Raw genomic sequence first — 13,508 nt, 5'->3', positions numbered from 1 at the left:
GCTTTATCATTTGGTATAAAACTGCCAAATTGCAATAACCCATGTTATTAGTTTTTTTCACGCAACAAAAGGTAAGGTATTTAGAGCATGTCCACAGGAAGAGCTTAAGCCAGCAAAAGTCTTAAGCCTTAATGCTACAGGACTAGATTAAAGAAAGAGGCTCACGGCAAATAACATGTTTTAGTGGCATTATGTAGAATCAATTAGTATCCTTACATCTACCCAAAACATAAACTGTAATTTTCAGTGATTCTTTGAAACTTCAGCCAGTGAAAACCACATGGAAAAAAAAAATCCATATACAAAGAAACATTTTACTTTTTATACGGTATCCAAATGCATTAACCTATAGTATAAGCATACTCCAGGTAGCTGAAAAGACAGAGCTAGCACACAAAGAACAATTCCAGAAAGGAAAATACCACAAGTTCTAAGAAAAGCAGGAAGGGATATAACTTTGTTGAAATCTTATCTTTTATTTATCTATCGAATCTATTTTAAGACCATTGATTGTTTCCTAAAATGTCTCAACATAAAACGTATTTAACAGTAACAGATAAAATATAGGAAAAATGTTATAAAAATTAAATAATTGCATATTAATAGCATTTTGTAGTATCATTGCATTCTACACTATCAAAGGCATCTTTGCATACTAGGAATCCTACAGAAATGAAATTATTTCATTAAGTGACATGTTAATCTGGCAATAGCAGAGTTCTTTATTTTCTGAGAGACAAGTACAAAGGAGCATTGATTGGATCAGTGCAATCTATTCTCCTTTTATTTGTAGGAAAGCTGCCTCTGACGCAGAACCACACCCCAACAAGGAAAGGACAATTTCGGTTTTCATGGTCTTATTTACATTGTAAATTCCAACTATACTTTCTTGTGATCTGCTCCACCAGTAACATTAATGGTGGGAAGAAGAGCGTAGCTGTGCCCCAGGCATCTGGTAACACGTCCCAAAGCCCAGCCCGCAACTCAGCTCCCAGCTCGGAGGGGGTGGAGCACGCCTCTCCATCGGGGGAGAGGTTTTGGGAGATGGATGAGATGACTCAAAAGCTCCCTGCGCCTCGAAGGTCTCACCTGTCCTGGCTGTGCAGCCCTGACCTTCTCTCCCTTTGACCCTGCCACTCCTCCGACTTTGGGGCAAGCAAATGGAGATTACTAAGGTATCAGGAAAGTATTTTCCTTTTTCTGGTTTCCCAGTTTTCTGCTGATAGCGTGAACTGGATCAGCTCACTGAGGGGTTAGACATGCACCAAAGCTGGACCAGGAGAAGGACCTCAGGATCAAGAGCCAGCACAGCACAAGCAGGGGTGGAACAGCCAGAATGGGGAGGGAAAGGCTCCCTCTTCCCTTAGATTGCGTTTTCTGCCTCCTGGAATCTCATCATCAGCCCATAATGAGACACATCATTATAGCCTTGATTTCCTGATACTTGGCAATTAGGAAATGGAAGAAGACCTTGCAGCTCTACTTTGGTCTAGATTGGTATTTAAAGGTGTCCCATCAAAGGGTTGGCAACAACACCACATGTCTAGTGTCCACACTTCAATGAGGACACGTTAAGATGTATATAGCTGTGATTACATCAGACTTCCAGAACATGCTGATATTAATATATATGTTTTAGGTAAAGGCATAGCTACACTTGAAGGTCATTTTGGACTAAGGTAAATCATGACACTAAAGCATAACAACTACCATGAAATATTTAGGATTTTGGGTGCTATTCCTCCAGAATAAGACAGCTCTTTTCTAGTCTGGATGAGCTAAAGCAAAGGATGCTTATTGCGGAAGAACAGTGTGACTACGGAGAGTTATTCTAAAATAGCTGTTGTGGTTAATTTTCCCCCGTGGACAACTCATTTTTAAATCCACTTGTAGACAGAGGCTTTGAGATGACCGTGACCACATCAACGCATCAGTTCAATTTCACTTTCATGTTTTGACATCATGGAAATACATTCTTTTGAGAGGTTTTATTTTTATTATAATGTTCATTCAAAGTAGATTTACTGCTGTTTATATCCGGACATGAACATGACTGTTTTTAGCAAAACTGTCCCAGTTTAACTAAGATTTTTTTAAAGAGTTTGACTGTGTTAGGCCAAACTCAAAGAGAGCTCAAACAGGAAGCTCAGCTTTAAAAATAGAAATGGTTCTACTTCCAAAATGGCAAGTCAGCGGACATGCTAAACATAGGCAAGCAAGTGCTGTAATATTTCTAAGAGCCAAAAAAAAAGCATAAAGAGGGAGCATCAACTACCTTCTTTTTATTTCTTTTATTGCACAGAAGCCCTAATCGTGGATCAAGGCTCACTCATCAGGCACTCTTCTGATGCACAGCTCCCCAGTGGAAACTCACGACATCATGTTTTAGCCCAGCATTGGTTAGTGCTGAGAGCTAAACAAGCATTATAAATAAATAAATAAATAAATAAATAAATAAATAAATAAATTCATTCCTCCCCCTCTCTGCAAGGGTGGAAGACAGCGTGAGTTTTCTGCCAGTTCAACTTTCTGAACCACCTCACTGCAAGAAAGAGCAAAGCCCGTGCCAGCACACAGGACGGGGATAGGAGAGCAATGCCAGAAGTGGGGAGAGAAGGAAGAGAATGAGCAGGGCACCAATTTAGACTTGCTTAATTGGTATGGCAAAATACCAAGTTGTTGGATGCAGCGGGTAGCACAAAGAATAGAGACACTATACCAGGGCACATAATAGGCAGCAATAGCGAAAACTAGATGCCAGTTTAGATGACAAAAAGATGGTCTGGCATCAGAGCACGGTACTGGAATTAGAGGGACAAGTTTCTATTTCCAGTCTATCAGGAACACCGGGTAAGTTTTAATCTCTCCCTGCCCCAGGTCCTGGTTTCATGATACAAACTGTTCACCAGTACTCAAGAAACTGATGAGGCTTAAATAATTTTTTAAGCAGGGTCAGCTCCCTGCCTGCTTCACAGCACAGTGCCACAAACATCAGGGTAAGGGATGTGCATCGAGCACCAGTGCTGGCGGCTGCTGTGGGAAATCATACAGTGACGCCGAACCATAGCCCCGGTGCCCCTTCTGATATTACAGACTGGAGCTTTTCTTCTTAAACGATAAGCTATTTAAGAGGCACAAAACCAGTGCGTGTTAAATGAAGCAACGTCCTCTGAAAGTCTGCAATATGCCACTTTAATATAGAGAGATTTCCACTTTATACGTGCACTGCTCCACCTTAGTATCGGTGGATGCCAAAGTCCCAAAGGGTTGCTTCAGAGCTGCTACAAACCGCTTCAATTTTCAACAAATTAGGTAGAGTCCTCAGACTGTAGGAAAATCACTAATGTAACCTTCACTTGGAAAAAAAAAATAAATCAGAAACTCTGAAGTCTAGTTTCTAATTTTAATTCTGCCCAGGAGAGAACATAGCGCAGCTCCACGACTTTGTAATTCTTCCTAGACCTGAGCAAACAGGGAGCAGAGAGAGGAACAGTGCAGAAATCGCATTACGTTGTCTGATCAACATACAGGACTGCTGGTGTCCCACAAAGAACTAATAGATCCCACGATAAACAAACAAAAACCCACCTGTCAAGTCCTACTGGTCCTGCTTACAGCAAAAGTATGTTGATCTCTCTATCATTACTGGTTCATGGTTGGTACGAGTATCCTAATAGCACTTGCTCAAGTCTGGAACTTATCTGTACTTCCTCACAAGCTACTATGAGATTAGGGAGTAAAATGAGTTCTGTACAGTACAGTAGCCTCATCGAAGAAAGAGGGATACAAAGAAAACAGGAGAGGTCGCTCAAGGGAAAAGAAAGAAAGAAAGACAAAGACAAAAGGATGAGCCAGTAAGTCTTCAGTGCTGTACTTGGAAAAGAAACCTGCTAGACAGAATTGGAATGGATTGCTTCAATAAAACAGCGCCTTTTTTTTTTTTTTTAATTGTCCAGCTGTTTCCTCTTTGTAGTTCTCACATTTAAAGAGAAATGCAACAGCTAGAAGCCTGGCCAGTTCATACCAACAGCACTTATAAACCCCTTTGTTGATAGACCATTGGTTTGACTCCATCCTAGCTTAGAGGCACTTGGAAGTTATCATTTTCAGCGGTTACATTTATTTGCTGATTTTAGTTGAGGTCTGACTTAGCAGATTTCCCAATTACAGAGAAGTTTCAGAGCATGAAGCACTTTGGCAGTCCCAACAGCATGACTGTGAGGACATTTGGAACTTGATTTTAAAAACAAAGTGTTTTTAAAAAATAGTGGGAGATTTTAAAACAAGTTTTGGCCACAAAACAATATGATGGAGGAACTGTTTCTTTTTATAAAGACTGGATCTCAAACATATGTTGCTGTAATACTGCAAATAGCCTTATAACATCTGAGACAAATCACTGGCCTTGACATACACTGCTTTCCAATTTTCCATTTTTTCCCCTTGAAAAAGTTTATAGCCAGGTACATAACTCAGCTCTCTTAAAGCACAGGTTTTGGATCCTCAGATCAAAGGGAAAAGCACTGACATGCAATTATTTTACAGTCACTTGTGAGGAACATCCAAGCTCAGCCTCATCCTGCAAGGAGTCACCCTTATCTCCTGTCTTCAAAGTGCTCTTGGATCCATCCCCCTGCTCCTCTCAGCTATCGGAGAGATGTACTGTCTCCTGTGGATCTGAGTCCCCTGATGAATTTAGGGTGTGACTTGCAGGACCCAGAGACGGAGGTACCCTCAATCTGAATCCTCACGGACTGAAGAGCATGTTCACAAGTTGTTTTTTTATAAAACTACACAGACACTGGCCTTCCAAACCACGAGAACAATGAGGATGCTTTCATTAACTCAGTTTTGGTTAATCCTCTAACAGTCCCACTTACATGAAAAGGATAAAAGGAGAACCCAGAGAGCAAGCCAGGCACAGATCACACCGTGGGGCACAAAAAAACCCCCATGAGCAAGAAGAGGAGAAATCTTACACTGAATGGATATATTTCATACAAATACCTCCCCTCCCATGAGATCAGTGTTGACTCCTCTCCCCTAGAAGAGTCTGGTCCACTGCATTTTGAAAAATGCATGATTTGGACACCAGGAACAGAGCAAAGACCTCACTGCTTCCTCCTTATCCCTTCATGCAAGACTCCTGGAGATACAGCAGCTAATGACTCCTGACTCAGCTCTTCTGCTCTTCCAAACGCGGCGCTCCCATTCACAGGACAAATCCCTGCACAGGGGGAGAACCATACATCTTAATCAAGACTTAGATGCAAGTCTGAGGGCAGACTTTTGCACTTCCTTTGAACAGCCCGTTTCATTTTGGGAAGCACTCCTTACAACAAAGTTTCTCTAACGAGCCTCCCTCCTAACTCCTCTGGGTCTCCAATTTCACAACTTCCTTGAAACAAATGGAGCGTTGCTCTATAGAAAAAGCAACACTAGGTCCCTATTCAGCAGAAATGATGGAAAGTTTTCTGAACTGCAGTGTGCGGCTGCTTTGTCCTTCTTTTGTATCTGCATGGCTAATTTTCTTTCACGGGATAGAGAACTGTACATTGATTAAGACAAAATTTCCCCTCCTTGCCTGCAGACCACACTACAAGCCTCTCGACTTGCTTTGTAGTTCAGTGTGAATTCAACCATGATACAATTTTCAGAACAGATCAATTTGAGAGGGGGAGCAAACATGCAGGAGGAATGAACCAAAAAATCACTAGGAAGTAGTTACTCAGAGACAGTTATCTGGTTTGCTTTTTTGAGTAGCTACTAACAAAAAGCTGAACACATTCGCACAGCCAACTCGGGAACTATTGTGCTAACGCACCCGAAGAAATGTATGCTAATGCAAAAGAAATGTTTTACGTGGTCTCTGCCCTCCCTCCTGCCTTTACCCACCTGATCTGCAGTCACCACAATTTTCTTTTCTGTGGAGACACCACTTAAGATCCTTGATTGAGTACTGAAAGAAATTTATACATATGTATATGTATTCATCTATAAATGTGTGTACGGTTTTAAACATATATGTAAAAATCACATTTTATAAACCCAGAATAATCATTACCTACAATGGTTGCATCTCTTTCCATTCCCCTTTCATTATCACCTACTTCCAGAAGGATGGATTAGGGGGGTTCTTGTCTTTCTGTGAAGTACCTGGCATGTATATGGTCATTTTAGCTGGAGTTCCTGGGGACTACAGCAGCATATGTATTTAACAGATACAGAGCCTCACACAGCTTATGGCTGTTACGTACACTTGACGGGCAGTAATCCTTTCTGTCCCAACTGTATTTAAATTATTTAAATCAGCCTGCTTACATTAACTAGTAAGGGAACTTGTTGCACCCCATCACAGTCCCCTGCACAGAAGATGTGGCTCACCACATTCAGTACATCATTTACAGTTTACAGGAAAACTAGAAACGGAGACTCCCTAAATTCATTTTCCAGCACCACACTGAGCAGATCATTTCATCTTTCAGCCCAGTTTCCACCCGGGAAAAAAAGACCACGCTATTTACTGTGCACCATTACACCGTGGAATTGCAGTCACTCCTACAATAAGCAAAATGTTGCAATGCCAAACTTCAGAAAACTTACTTAGGTCTCTCCCCTGTGAAAAAACATTAACAGCCAGTGCAATACTCCTCTGCAGGGTCCACTGATGTTAAAGAAAGCTCAGTTGCTCACTTCAGTGCAGTACGATGAAGTCCTTAACATCTTATTCACTTAGTGAATAAACCATGAGCAGATGTATGACGGCACACAGCATCTCCTCCAGAACCAATACTTGTCAGCAGCACAAGGGAAGGCTGACCCGCACTTGCAGGGCCAAACCTCCTTATTTAAAGGGCTTTTCCCTTGCAAATGTCTGGGATTTAATCATGTAATTTATTCTATTATCTTTCTCCACTGACACCATGATTATAAACTCAAAGTTGAGACAGAGACCTTCACACATATTTCTTTAAACACTCAATTTGCAACTGAAATTTTTGGCTCAGCTCCTGTTCTTTTGGTGTTTCTAATGAGAAGGCAAACCCCAGCAATAATCAGGTATCTCTTCAGCTACTCGCAGCAAAGAAAGCAACAGCATATGTAGAGTCTTTGTTTTCCTTTCACCCTTTGTCTTGGAGATCAAAGCCTGCCACCAGGTCTTTAAAGATTTGACAGAATCACAGAAATCAAATATTGCAATGATCTATCAGGTCCCATCTTGTCCATCATCTCCTTGGGCCAGATGAAGATTGCTCTCTGCAACAGTTTTTGGAGCTTTGTCACGTTTGCTTTTTACTGCCATACCTCAATGCACAAATTTTATCACAATTAAAAGCTTTGCTGCTTTCAACTTTACTTGGATTCTTTATACAGACAAAAACACCAAAGCCTTTCAACACAGTTTGTGAACACAGCAACTAAATGAAGGGAACCAAACATTCTCTATCCATGTAAGCATTATGGCCTGGTCCAGTCGACAGCAGGAGATTTTAATAGCAAAATACACGACTGATGATACGTTCTTCACTGCTCCTACACTTATTTTTTTAATTCTATAAATAAACCCATAGTGAGTTAGTTAAATAAAATCAATCAGTAAGTTGATGTCAGTTGTTAGACCACCCCATGAATAGTATAAGTCCTGTACTTGCACTGTTCCCACTGATACAATGCCTGGCTGGGCACGGTGAATTCCATACAACAATGCTGCTGATCCTACAGAAGTGACCGCTGTGGTCACAACTTTAACCTCTTCAGCCCAGGGATCACAATAACTGAAAGTCTCTTTTCTTTCTGACAATCCTCACCATGTTTTGAAATCGCCCCTTTTGCCACTAGCCGGGATTGCAAGCTCGGCTTTGCGGGGGTGTAATACATACCCTGGCACACAAAGCTACACCAGCCTGTAGAGAGAGGAGGCAATGCATGTTACAGACCCAGCAGCACCACTTAGGTTTATTTAATGGTTTATTTAGTTTATTTGGGTATGTAAAAGCTGGGATTCAATGGCAATCGACCACTAGCCTGCGGCATGCAAACTGAAGAGAGGTCAGCTAAACATAAAAAATAAAAGCAAATACATCTAGACTAGACCTTACTGTTCAGATACAGACACGATGCTTGTGCAGGGACTCCCCACCTACCCAGGGAGCTCCTGGGCAGCCTGTGACAACCCAGGCAGACAAAGGCAGTGCAGACATCAATTACAAGTCAAAGGGTGAGACACTGCAGATGCCACAGAAAAGCAGATACTCTTTTAAACTCAATCAGTGCTGACCCAAGCAAACCACTAAAAAAAAAAAAAAAAAAAAGTAATCAAAGAAAGAGAAAGGAGCTCAGATTGATGCATACATTCATGTATGCTTCCTCTTTCTCTCTTCGTTACGTGGTTCATAGCTTCCAAAACTACTCAGTGCTCCATTCTTCAGCCTGTAGGATGTCCGTGAAGAATAATATAAAGACAAAAATCAAACAAATGAAAAAACGGAATGCTTTGGCTTTCTGACATCAAAGACTAAAGCAAATTATTGCATTCAGTTCTTGAATTCAGGAGTAGCAAAGGCTAGAGATGGACAACAGTGACGACAGAAGCCCTGGCTTTCAAACAGCTTGCTGAATACCTTTCTCCTTGCCCAGTCTTAGGCTAATCTTGGCAAGAGTACTTAATTTGTTCTTCAGTGTAATTAGCATAAAGCATTCACACAGGTATGTGTGTATGGAGATTCAAGCAGACACATCTGGGAAAACACACTTTGTCTTTTCTGCCCATCTATGGCAGACACCTCTCCACGCTGTGGCCCAGAAACACCACTGGGGGAAGAAGCCAACAGAAGAGGCCTGGAAAACATAAATTATTCTGTATAGCTGCCTCTTCTGGGCATGAGCAATAGGTCACTCAGAATCGTGCAGTCTGAGGAAAAATTAATAATAGCTATTGTGCTGTCCCAACACTTACCACTTCACATACCTGTTACTCCCCATAATCAGTTCTTCAGCTAACCTGACCCCCCGCCCCCTTTTTTTTTTTTCTTTTTTTTTTTTCTTTTTTTTGGTAAAGACACTTCTGGAGAGTTTCTAGAGAGCTTTGTGACTTATTTACATGGCTAGCAGCCAGGGAAAAAGAACAGTGTCTGAGAGTCGCACAGTAGCCCTGGCTGGGAGTATCCTTGAGATACACAGTTTACTGGCTGAAAGACTGACTCTAGTTACAGAGAAGAAATGGACAATGGGGATAAGTTCTCTGAACTTCTGGGAGCCCCCTTAAAACAAGGGAGTAGGATAACATGAAAGAAAGAAAAAAGGACATAAACCAAGATACTACACAAATCTAAAGACAACAATTGCAAACGTGCAAAGTTTTGGAATAAAACCAAGCCCCAATACTTACTAGCTAATGCTGTGCAGTTGTTTTTTAAGTAGTCCATATGCACATACTAACACCACCAATACGCCAGCATGGCATGCCAAGAGTGAAAAATAAGGAGCCTGCAGAAATAACACTCAAACTTCTAGTGCAGAAGTGGCAGATGTTTAAGGAGATGTCAAGAGGGCCAATGACCCTCTTTGTCAAATTTTAAATCAACTTATGAAGAGATGACAGTGACATTCTGTCCTTCAGAATTAGCAATCGAATCTACCTTGGACAATGAAATTGCAAAGCTTAATAGTCATTAAATTACAACAGAGTTTTTCTTCTTTCAAGAGTTGTCTCAAGTTCCTAAGCAGGCCAGTAATTCCTCTCCTCTTCTCCATTTGTATGCTTGGCTCACAGCCATTTCAGAGATGAGACAAATTCCAACTGGTGAAATTAATCCACTGTCTCAGGTCTAGAGAATCTCCAGCATAACTTTCATACAGAGGTAGGAGTCTAGTTATAACCGTTATTCCAACCGTGCACCTTAAAGTGCTTCTTCTTTGAAGTAAAGCTACTGTATGGGAAGAGTGTTTCATCCACACGCATTACACATAGGTGCACATTCATGCACACTAACGTTCAAGTCATAAACAATAGGTCATAAACATTACCAAACTAAATTACAGCTGGTGTCTGCATTTTGTAGACAATGAAAACAAAAAAATCCAACAAGCAATGGCAATGTTTCTTTGGAAGTCTGTTGAAACGTTAAAAAAAATAGACACCTAAGCCCAAGTAACCACAAAGGACGATCAAAAAACCCACCTTTTTTTTCTCCTTATTATTGCCACAGACTGGAGTTTTCAAAGGGAAATTAAAAAAGCTAGGCTACCAATTGTTGTTATTTCCTTGTGACTTATAGGTACCCAAATACGGAGATGATACAACAATCACGTTAGAAACAGAAAGTAAGATTTCAGCATAATTTGAGACCAAAGGCTCAGTAACTTCCTATGGAATTTATGTGCTTTGGAAAAACCCAGCCCCATCTCTTTAAAATGTTCTGTAACAAATGTGTTTCTCCTGATTCAAAGAAGAAAAGAGAACAAATGCTAAGTTTAAATAGCACCAGCATACTATAATGACGAGCACTTAAAAAACCAACAAGTTTACACAGAACACAACATTTTTCAAGCTATGTTCTCTATCAACTCCCACACACATTCAGATGCAGAGAGTTATGATGCTTCCATTTCACATTCGCAAAACATCATTCCCCTCCCAGGTTCAGCAAGGCATTGAATAAGTTTTGAAAACACTGCGCTTCAGAAACACAGATACTTGGAGGTTCAGGCAAGATCTGAGGCGTCTGCTAAAAAAATGCAGGGACAATCACGGGAGATATTAATAAAACAAGAATTTTTATCTGCTTTATTTGAACCTTAGATTGTGAGTGTAACATATATATTAAGCTAAAAATAGAAAAAATTATCAGCAATGATACGCAACATGAAAATTGCTCACCAGTTTCCTGAAGTCATTAGTAGATAATTTAGAAATTTGGCATGCAGACAGGAATTGCCCCCATGTGCTCTCAGAGTCTATGTGGCTGTTATATATGGCACAAATTCCACAGCGACAGAAACGATTTGCCATAAGAACCATGATTTTTCAGGTATAACTTACAGTCCGTTTCCCACATATTTTAGATCTCGTGAATCAAAGTTTCCACCTGCGATGCCAGCAGTCATCAACCGTATTAAAAAAAGACAGCAGGTGACAATGTTCTTGACCAAACTACAGGTTCAGTACAATGACTCCAAAGGGAGTTTGTCCAAACACAATAAAAAAAAGACCCATGACGTGCAGTATGGGGCCAACACCATATACACGGATTGCTGAACCAGCTGTGAGAAACGGCACACTTGTACATTAAAGTTAATCTCAACATTAACTATGATTGTTATTTCTGCTCCATTGTTTTATAAATCTAATCTTATTTATAAATATCCCCCTGCTTTCCTGGCCATGTACACAGGAATCTCCACCCCCTAATACTTCAAGGGACATCAATCTTGAGGAAATGCAACTCCCACACTTTGACTGTTGCACAGGAAAAACAATGTTGTTATGCAACACTACGCTGTTCCAAAACAGCTCAAAGTCAGACCCTCAACTTCAGCGCTTTCAGAGACCGAAATGGCAGTTTATCAGCTATGGAACAAACTCACAGAAAACTGCAAATAGGGTCCAGATAATCACAAAGTTTATGCACGAGGCTCCTCCGCAGCAAAAAGAGGTATTCCGTACCTACAAATGTGCACATGCAGGTACTTAGGAAACCCATAAAATTTAGGACTTCCAAATACCCCCGTATTATTTCCTAATTTAACTGCAGATTGACCAACAGAAATGCTACCAAATAGGACTTCCCACACCACTTATCTAACATTTTCTGCCAAAGAGGTTTGGGGCTTTTTTCCCCCCCCCGAACTTATAAATGGTCATAAATTAAGCACATTGCCAAGTTTTGTTTGTGAAGGAAGGTTATCAGAGATAACCCCTCTCTCACAGATAACCCCAACTGAACAGAAATGAGGCACAAGTTCCTCTCCCTTGTTTTTCTTAACTACGTCTTTTCCAGAGTTGCTATTCCTATTGATTATTAAACTCAAGAGTAATTTTCAAATATTCGTCTTTCAGAATGCAGCAATTTGGCTAATTTAAAAGATTAACTCCTGCCACAACATAGGTAAATAAAACCAGTAAATTCTAAGTAGCAAGAATGCAGTTAAACGCCTTCGTGAAGGACTGCAGCTAACACATCCAAAACTCAGCTAGCTCCACAGCAACGACTTCACAGAGTGCAGTATCACTATTCAGTAATAATTTCAGATAAACAATAAATAACACATCCATCCTCAGTAAAAGCGGATTTCAAAGAAACATACAGTATAATCTCCTACTCAAAATGTAGCTTTTCTTAGAGTTAAAAAAAATTCTTTTGCAAAAATTGCTAGGAAACATTTGATCATTACAGTCACCACTTCTCTGGTTTGTGTCTTATCGAAAAGACAGTTTGCAGAGCTTTGCGCTCAGTCTCTCTTAGCAACCCTCCTCAAAGCACTAACCTGGCCTGACACTGATAAAGACTGTGGGGAGAGCACAGGCAAAAGGTGATACAGCTCCATCATACCTTTTACAAACAGACGTGCTACAACAGACTAAAAAAAAGTAGAACCTTGATCAATAGAGCTACCGCTTTCCAGGATCACAAAACTGTATGTAGGACACCTGTTAAGAGCAAAAGCATTCACTCCCTTTCAAATGGCCAATTATCCGGCATGAGATCAGAGTCCGGTCAGCACAACTACTAATTAGGGTTCTCCCAGCCTTTTTAATTTACAAATTGATGCTCCGTGCCTTCTCCCAGATTCTGAGAGTTATCACAAATGTCTACAAACACAACCGGACAAGTATTTCAAAGCAATTCTGTTCTGTATAGAGTTAATCCAGTGCATTCAAAATAACTTACCCACTAATAGCTTCACATCTCTGACGGTGAAATCCGGGTCAGGCATCCTATAATTAGCAAAGAAAGCAACATTAAATACCATCAAGATAAGTACGGGTACACTTTTGTTACCATAATAGAAGAGAAATAAATGTATAGTGCTCTTTGTCCATAACGTAGTAGGTGGAATCAAGCAAGGCCCCTCTGAAGTGTGGACAGTGCAAGTTTTAATGACATCCCTAACATCTTTGCATTGGCAAGTGTACAAAAGTTTCTCTATTCGTAGTGAAAGAGGAGAAGAGGTGTCTTTTCAAGCACTCTCTAGCAGCACTGGAGTGGGAGGGAAGGGGTTGGGGGTGATTTCAGTAAAATCCTAAACCTTTATAGCTCGTTCCTGCTAAGCAACTCGCAGCGCTTTGCAACTGGTGGTACCTCTCGTATATTCCCCGAGGTGAGCATTATCACATTTGCCAGTGGATACAAATCGAGGCATAGAGCAGTAAACCAATTTGTTCAAAGTCACATCATCATAGGCTGGATTCACTGCTTGGAAATAAAATATAAAAAATAATGAATTAAAGCCCTTTTCTCTTAATGACCATTCCAAACCTCCTTGTCTGGCAGAAGACAACCTGGCTG

The 13,508-nt window shown here is 40.6% G+C and overlaps 1 protein-coding gene across 9 annotated transcripts in view; it reads right to left on the bottom strand.

Moving 5' to 3' along the window:
- KDM2B (lysine demethylase 2B) overlaps window positions 1-13,508 on the bottom strand; it is a 125,538-nt gene that overhangs the window by 94,577 nt on the left and 17,453 nt on the right. For 8 of the 9 annotated variants that reach the window (XM_087754406.1, XM_087754403.1, XM_087754410.1 and 5 more), the window contains exon 4: window positions 12,891-12,937. In XM_087754406.1, coding sequence (XP_087610532.1) covers window positions 12,891-12,937 — 47 coding nt within the window. Of the gene's footprint in view, window positions 1-3,588; window positions 3,675-12,890; window positions 12,938-13,508 lie in introns of those variants that run through there. The other variant, XM_087754411.1, reaches the window with a different exon arrangement.

This window comes from Nipponia nippon, unplaced genomic scaffold, assembly GCF_047370975.1.
Source record: "Nipponia nippon isolate SJK-2023a ecotype South Korea unplaced genomic scaffold, ASM4737097v1 scaffold_18, whole genome shotgun sequence".
Classification (NCBI taxonomy): domain Eukaryota; kingdom Metazoa; phylum Chordata; class Aves; order Pelecaniformes; family Threskiornithidae; genus Nipponia; species Nipponia nippon.
Note: the sequence above shows the minus strand (reverse complement) of the source record. Positions and strands in the feature narration are given on the sequence as shown.